The 8,957-nt window shown below is 40.7% G+C and overlaps 1 protein-coding gene across 1 annotated transcript; it reads right to left on the minus strand.

Annotated features, from left to right (window-relative positions):
- Nucleotides 1–360: 360 nt before the first annotated feature.
- Nucleotides 361–2,783, minus strand: LOC120666160 (bidirectional sugar transporter SWEET13-like). Its single transcript, XM_039945947.1, has 5 exons — nt 2,510–2,783; nt 1,848–1,884; nt 1,356–1,728; nt 1,126–1,245; nt 361–991 (listed from the first exon to the last, which is right to left on the minus strand). Exons 1-5 carry the CDS (start codon nt 2,559–2,561, stop codon nt 674–676), a joined length of 900 nt encoding a protein of 299 aa, XP_039801881.1. The 5' UTR covers nt 2,562–2,783; the 3' UTR covers nt 361–673.
- Nucleotides 2,784–8,957: the final 6,174 nt, after the last annotated feature.

The following is an 8,957-nucleotide window of genomic DNA, read 5'->3' on the forward strand; positions in this document are numbered from 1 at the left end:
CATTTAATAATATCAAGTAACATTATAATCAAACATCCGATTTTAACTAAAGAAAAAGCAAGCAAGTGAACCTACTACACACACAACACGGACACGGCACCACATCACTTTGCATAAAGGGCCGCAATATATGCAATAATGACAACAATTTACATCAGAACACGCGTGGACGTGATTTGAGCACACATGAAACACCTGTCCATGTATGACGCATATATATACATGCACGAGCCATGCAGTTTTCTTTTCTCGCTGTGGTATGTGCATGCACACGTCATCACGCAGATCATTCAGACACCATCACAGACTAACAGCAGTCTAACAGATATTTAGAGCCATTCTACTAGTAGCTAACAGCAGTGAGATATCGATTATACAGTTTATTAATTAGATTTCCACGTTACACGTACAAAGAAATAATAGATCGACGTACGGAAAATAAACACAACAATAGCAGAACAGGACGAACACTACATACACCCCATGCATATACATGTATATATATAAATCATCCCATCTCCATGGCTCTCTCATCTCTCTTCTCCATTACCTAGCTTTCATGAGCAGTTAATTACTGGTAATTAATTAGTATACTTAAACCACTCGCCGTCGCTGCTCATGAGGACCATCAGTTCCAAGTCGTGCGAATATTAATCAAAGCGTCGGTGTGCGTCTAGGCCACCCCGACGGCCGGGCTGTGGCGGCTGACGAAGACGTCGACCACGTCGCGGTTCGCCGCCGCCTTGGCCGCCTCGGTGGCGCAGCGCCTGGGAGCCCCCATCTCGAACACGGGGTGCACCTCGGAGCTCTTCTCCGGGAGGGCGGGGCTGAGCTTGGCGATGTTGACGAGGACGTGCTCGTCCGCGGCCGCCGTCGTCGGCAGCTTGCCGGCGGCGTCCTTGCCCTCGGCGACCACCGGCGTCTTGTTCATGTAGACCACGTACAGGATCATCTGGACCACGCCGAAGCTGAACCCGAGGACGTTCGGGAGCTGCAGAGGGATCACCAGTTTTTTCCTCGATCAGTATCGTCATCAGTAACTTGATGCATCTCGTGATGATCACTTCACCAAATAAATTCAACTACTAAGAAAATCTCGTGAGGATCGAGCAGCTAGCTAGTTACCGCGACGTATTTGTCCTTGATGAGGAGGCCGTAGAGGAACCAGACGACGGCGCTGAGGGTGAGCGAGAGCGAGAGGGAGAAGGGCATGTACTCCACGCTCCTCGTCTGAATCACACGCTTCTGCTCGAGCACAAACGCATGCGCAATGGCCATCAGCACGAGCTAGCTAGTAGGGTGTCAAAAGTATAGCTAGGGTACAGTAATATAGGGTGGTACACAAATCGACTCACGATGATGCTGAGCGGCGCGACGAAGACGCTGACGGAGAAGGCGACGCAGATCCATCCGAGGGTGACGATGCGCTTGTCGCCCTTGAAGAGGAGCAGGGTAACGAGGAGGATGGACCCGAAGAAGCCGACGTTGAGGCCAAGCATGATCTTGGCAGTGAACCACTTAGCTTTCTTGTCTGCGTAGACGAAGTACATGACTATGTAGATACTCTCAATAACAATGCCGGCTGCGTTGATGGTGATGAGGAGGAACTCGTTGGACTTGATCAGCGCGTAGAAGATCCACAGCATCGCGCTGAACAGCGCCACCACATAGGGAACCGACTGGAAACCCTCGGTCGACTTGCTCTTGTAGATGCGGTAGAATGTCGGGCTGATTTTACGAATTCAAAGAATGCAAATACATTTAGTTTAATTTGAATAATGAGTTTCAAATGAATAGCAGTGTTCAGTGAAGTTATATAAGAAATGCGAATTTAGTCAGTCACTTACATTGGGGCCAGGAAGGTCGTGAAGGAGATGATGTTGCCTGCAAAGAAGAAAAAAAAAGGGCGCCAAGATCAGCAGTTTGCAAAAGTTGGCAAAGGCCCAAAGCTGGGATAAGTTGTGATAAGCTGAGACGTTACATCTCTGGTCTATTTTTGCCTTCTTTTGGGAGCTAAGATAGGCGAGGCTTTATTGTTTGTTTTTTTTCGCTAGACGAGAGCTCTTTGTGTTATGGTGCCCTGTGACGTCACCAATCCTACAGTAGCATGTACTACTTTCGGCAAGTAGTAAATGTATAGCAAAACATCGATCAAGCAGCTAGCGTGCCGGAGGTGATTAAAGATAGTGATCATTGATGTATTCATACTTAATCTCGTGCAACAAATTAGATGATTATGACCACAGGAGACGTCTCATTTTTGGAAAATGTTTGGAAGCTAGCACAAGGTCCACTACAAGTACTGATCTAATGATCACCGAAGTGCAGATCCCACTAATAAGTGCAAATCACGCACTAGCAACTACGAAAGATAAGATGTTGCTGAAAACACAATTATAGCAATTTGTAAAGTGCAAATGAGTAGAACAGAATTGAGAAGATGAATATATATGTGTGCGACGACTATCGTGGGCTTGCGGATCTTGTTTTGCGAAAGGGTAATATATACCTAGGAGACCGAAGGCGAATGCCCAGGGGTGTTGCAGAGATAGGCCTGCCATTGCGATACAAAGGAACTACAAATAATATAGCTACAAGAGCTTCCCAACACAAGCTATACAACTGAATGAACAGTTGCTGGATTGAGGTGATGATGAGCTTGTTGTTTGTTTGGCCTTTGGAACTACTTCTCTTCCTCTCTAACCCTGGCCCCTGTAGCAGGGAAGGGAGAGTTCTGAGGAGGAGTTCTCTGTGTTGGCTGAAACTCTTGCAATGATAGGCAGGCTGTTGGGGTCTTTATATAGGCACAAGGTGGCACACATGCCTTGGTGTTCAGTTGTGTGGCATCGTGTATGTGTGCAGGCTCCCCAAAACCATATGCAGAAAAACAAACTTGGAATTATGCAAAAGTTCTTTTTCGATAGCTTTATAGGACATGTTTCTGGCCATGTAAAAAAAGGGTACATAAATTGCTACATATTAATTGAAATAATTCTTCCGTTCCAAAAAGCAGGAGCCTTTATTGCATGCTTTATTCAATAATGCATGGGCCAGTGCGAGAGTTGGACACTCCAAATTGTTTTGTACTGCCTGGGGGATCTCTCCAACTTGCTTTGGACTCTCTTTTGAGTGCTAAGACCGTAAGAGTCGCCACACAAGAGCAAATCATATGAGATCTTCCCAAATATTGGACTCTAGAGACAGCTTTGCTTAATTTGTTTATGACTTTAATCCTGAGTAATATCCTATTTCTAATAATTATGAATATTATTTGATATGGAAATATTATATAAAGATGAAAAAATTGGTTCTAACTATGACTAGGTTAAAATTTTCCCCGAATTAAAAGTTTATGTATGATTTTACTATGTGCATAATATGTTCAATGACTCTTGTTTGTTTTGTTTTGTTTCATTTGAATAAAAGCATCATGTTGTAATATATGTATGTTTGCACTTCATTTATAACTGTGATTCAACTACAGTAAATTTGCATGTGTCAGCATGTACAAATTTTGGAATGTCGTCTTCGCTTCTTTTAATTCTCCTTTCCTCACATCTATACGCTTAGTGGGGATATATAGCTTTCTACCAGCTTTACTTTTTATATATTGCTTGGTTTCCAATCAACTCAATGATTAGAACACTAAGAATGGCTTTTGTAGGCATTCTTAACATATTAAGGATCAATTCAGTGTGCTTCTAATTTATGTCTTTTAAAAATACTTTATGCTACTTACTTACAATGACATGCAAATGAAATAATCAATTTCCTCCCATTCTAAATTTAGGTCAACCAAAAATGTGTCTACTTAAACGTTTTTAGCTTAACCATTTTTTTCCTAAAAACATGATTTTGTATAAAATGTTCAATTACTCTCAAGACAGTACAAGTGAAAAGCAAATTTATGAAAGAGAACGATTCTTACATAATACATACAACGTAGGTGTGGATTGCAGCCACACATAGTGAGATAGTGTGGCCAAAGTGGTAACTTAGTCCTAGCAGTGTTCGAAATAGCATGTTTAAAAATTTGTCCAAGAATAAAAAATGGTATGTCTTGCCAAGTTGTTTCACAGTAGCCTCTGATGAACATGAGAAGGCAGTGTAGTGTGTTTTATCCCTTGTTAGAGGCAAACTAAAGTGGTTGATTTAAAATGGGCCTTGAGGTTGCAAAGAACGGCTTCAATCAAATGGCACTCTTAAAGCTGATCGCCATGGGATCTGGACCACTGAAATTTGATCTCCTTTTGCAGACACATACATCATGATATGTATGCTGTTTACATACGTGTCCTTCACGGATGACATAAATGGGGAGCAAAAGCTTGATTGATCAGGCACGTACGTACGTAATCCCCCCGTGCCCGCTTTTAATTTGGCCACACATGGTTTATTGTTCATTTTTTGTGTTCTATCTCTTTCAGCGTGCTGAAAATTTCCAACACTTCATTTATTTAGTAAAAAAAACCATTGTGTGTGTACATATATATAACGGAGGGACTCTAGTAAGATTGTAAAGTAAGTACAGTTCGGACTGCCACCTGTCTTAAACATAATAGTATTAACTAGATATTAGTACCTGTAGTACAAAATAGAATGTCCCTTTGTAGCTTGTTTTTGGTAATAAGTATAAGTACAATCGTTTGTATTTCGTTTTGCAATGTAAATGATACTAAGATATTGGAAAATTGAGCATAACATTCAACCTAATCCAGGTCATGTGTTTCCAGGGCCTGGGTTTAACAAGGTAAGGGTCTCCCAATGCTAGTAGCAATGTCTCGGAGTGCTAGTTGCAATGTTTCCTAAAGGCTCTTTATGATGGTATAATGATTATTGTTCTCCTTGCCTCATTTTGATCATGTAAGTGAATATATGTTTAGTGTGCGCTTTTGTAGATAAAAACAGATAGGTTATCAACAAATTTCTGACATTGTGACGTCTGACAAAACTATAATACACATGAAAAAAATACTATGACAAAGGTATCATACCATAAGGCACATATGAATGACCACAAGGAAATGTAGGATACTTTTGTACTCAGGAAATTTATTTCAGGTTTTTACCTCTTACTGTGGATGAGGTTTTTCAATGCATAAGGCTTCCATTTTTGTTAGTAATAACTGAGTTTAGCGTGTGTAACAATTTCCATTTTAGCCAAAATTTCGGCACTTTCCATCAAATTTCTTAGTTTTGTTTACACAATTAAGATTCTTTGTCTTTGCGATAGAAATGGTTGTCTATTCAATTCTATCAATGGAAACCATGTGTCAAAATTCTTACATAAACGCCAGGTAACCTACACTACTACAGATATGGTCATTGCAAATGGCCCATCACTGCCGGTTTGAACCAAACTGGTGGTGATAGTCTATCACCGTCTGTTCGTATTACGAACCCGCGGTGATAGGTTTACTGGCATCATCACCTAATGGCACAGAGCAGAGTGCACGGGGGCAGCGATGCGGGCCGGGACGGCATCACTGCTATGGCAGCGGCGCGTCATGGACCGGGCCTAGCGGCGGCGGGAGCTCGGGGAACGCGGTGGGCTTGCGGCGGCCGGCGAGCCACGAGCGCGCGGCGGGAGCTCGGGGCCGCAGCAGGCACGCAGGAGCGGCGGCGCACGGTGGGAAATTGGGGCTGCAGCCGGCGTGCAGGAGCATCGGCGTGCTGCGGCGGCGGCATCCGAGAGTGCAGCGGCCGGGCGGGCAGGCATGTGGGAGTAGCTTTTTTTTATTTTTTATTTTTTGTTTTGGGAAAGGATCATCATGGTCTTCTTTATCATTGTCGACTTATATCCAACGCCCTCTAAAACTGGCGGTGATGGCATTTTTGAACCGGCGATGATGGGGCGCCGGAGTAGTGCTAGCCTGTATGTGATGATGATGTGGACCCAAAACCAGTTCCCGCCAACCGCAAATGGTGCATCCAACTGTCATTCCTTTTTTTTTCCAAAGATGGACAAATATATTACTACGACCATGGAATTGTTTATCAATGCTTGCAGTCAAAAAGGCTATATACGTAGACCAACATACACCGTCCAAGTCTGTGTATGGTTGAGATGGCTCCCCCTTAGCGTGTAAGTAGTCAAACAAGCCATGCATGCCAAAGGCAACAAAACTTTTCTTCTTTTTTTGTCAATTGTATATACAATGATGATACAAAGCATGTAAAGATTCACTAGCTAGCTAGGTTGTTGATTAATAGGAGTAATCATATAGCTCAAAGAATCTTCACTTCAAAAGCAAAAGAAGTCTAAGCTGCTGCTTAATTCATCATTGGAGGGTTTCGAGCAGCAGATGCTTCGTGAGCAGATTCTTCTGATGCTGACAGGGGGCGAATATTCTGGTTGAGCGACGAACGAACATGCATATTTCATCACACGGTCACAGGAAAAAGGAGTTTTTTTTGTCTCAGAGTTCACCACCGTTCTTTAACGATCTGTTGTTATTTTTCAGCAACTTGGCCCTCTAGTAATTAGTGGTGATCTTACTACTAGGATCTAAGTTGTACTTAAATTTTGTATTTCTTAATTATTTCTAACAATATACATCCACTGAAATATTTGTTGGATATAAATCCTCCACACTACAACTATGTATTTAACCAATATTTTAGGACGAAAATTTGTAAGAATATAAGCAGGAAGGGTTTTGCTTGGTACTGTGGCAGCTAGCACTAGAAATTTTCTTTGTCCTTAGGGCTGGTAGCAGCACTGCATATGTAATTTCATCACAACTGAATCTCCACAGTTATTTTCTAAAATGAGCTTTTCCCTACAAAATCTGCATGAGTTGTCACATTCACTACTACTATGTTTCTCCAGATCACGATCTTGTGCGCATTAATTTGGATAGGCACTCTTTAATTTTTTTTAATCTCTGTGACGTGAACTTGAGATCTTTATTTTTTCTTTACTCATCTTATTGATCTTTTGCTCTTTACCACTATTCCTTTGCAAACATTATTTGAACTTTCAGTGGCTATCATGCATAGACTAATGACCAAAAGGCTGGTTCCACTTCCTTGCAAATTAAAAAAAAGGAAGACACCGTACTGACTAGCACAATAATGGTGCAATTAATCCAAAAGGCAATAAGCTGCCCAAAACTCGATATCGAATGTCGTATCTTCGAAGGTTTCAAGTGCTCACAGCAGGTGCCTAAGGGAAATAATGATTCTTTCTTTAAGAACAATTCAATAATAACAGACAATTCCTTAGGAATTTACAAATTAAATCTGTACACTAGCTATGCTTTTTTGTTTGAGTGTCTTGAAAAAAAAAGCTTTTGTACATGAGTCACATCCTTCAGTTGCCATATCGTTTCACTGTTATGACAATATAAAATACCGTAGCATCCTTTCAACGATTAGTTTCATTTAGTACTAAGTAGAGACGAAAAAAACATAGTATGATGTAAAGTCGTAATCAACACTGTCCCACAAAAAAACCTATAGGGCAAGAAGGCTCACAATTTAGTTTGTAATAATACAAAATTAAAGACATGTTCCACACATAGTGCTTGAATGATTGACCCGTGATATTTTTGTTAAGATAGAGATAATGATGGTGCTCCTTGTTCTCAGCAATGGTGCACTAATAATATAATTAAAGGTATGTAAGCTCCAAATTGTTTTTGCTGGCACAGTAATTCTTTAGTAGTGGCGTGTAGACAGTGAGATTGTATTTCGATGTCAACTATATATGTAGCTAGTATGCACTTCCTTTTAAGAATAAGAACTATATCAGATGATAGATATTGCGTACGACAAGACAAGTTAGCTCCATATTAAGCTTTTACATAAATAGTTTTTAGAGCCTATCAATGGAAATAAAATTCGGATATTGGTATTGCACTAAAGAAGCTTATACAGTCAAACAGTACATGTTACTTTGTATTAAATTTCACTGTGATCTATGCCCAACAATGCAACAAACACAATCCACTCTATATTTGTTCCAATATAGCTACAAATTTGGTGCCTCCATTCTCTTTTGGGAAAAAGTCCATTTTATCCTGGAAGCTAGTCAAAGTAACTCCCTAAACTATTTTTAGTTCATTTTACCCAACAATGTTGGACTTTGGTAAATTGCCAACAACGTCATTCCTGAAAAACATATTAGCTACAGTTACAGTAGATAACTAGCATATATAGGACTACAAAACATCCAACTTTCCAAAATAGAAATTGTTGGAAAAGATTGTCACTCATTTAGTGAAACCCTGTTGTACTCACTCCTAAAAGAGAAGTAAAATATATAAAGGAATTGTTCACTTTTTTTTTTCATAGAGGCCTATGGTGCTGCGGTACTTTGTCCGATAAGACAGAGCTCTAGAAAACACATGAGGGGGGGGTGGGGTTGTGTGTACAGACGCAACAATATGCTTATCCATCTTAAGGACACCTCATGGCTTTCCTTCATCAAAGAAAAAGGGAAAAGGAGTTCTCTCATCGGGGGATGTAGGGCTATTTGTTTTAGGGAAAGTTTGGGGGCATTTCTCATCCGAAAACTAGTCTATCCGTTTGTATGATTGCTTGTACTTTTATGCAACTGTTGAATATACCAAATTCAGAGACGAGGTCTAATCATATTGGAATCACCATCTGTGCATAAGAATGTGACTGGAATAATTGTAATTCAAATAATTGGAAAAGAAGGTTTTCAATATATAAAGCTACATACTGAAATGCCACGCTAACATATACAGTAGACACACCCTCTTCATCTTGTCCAAAACAACAATAATGCTCTATCTAGTTAAAGGGCCTGCAAAAATTTCTGACATTGAAATGCAACATTCCTCCACGTCCATGAATAAGGCGAGTATCACATGGGAGATTCACACAGTTGAGCTATGTGTGCAGCGTGTAGAAAGTATATTGGTCATTTAAGTAGCTGTAGCATTGCTCTTTCGAAAAATGCGAAGTTGGCCCACACGCAATTTGCG

The sequence above is a fragment of the Panicum virgatum genome, chromosome 3N (genome assembly GCF_016808335.1).
Source record: "Panicum virgatum strain AP13 chromosome 3N, P.virgatum_v5, whole genome shotgun sequence".
NCBI lineage: Eukaryota > Viridiplantae > Streptophyta > Magnoliopsida > Poales > Poaceae > Panicum > Panicum virgatum.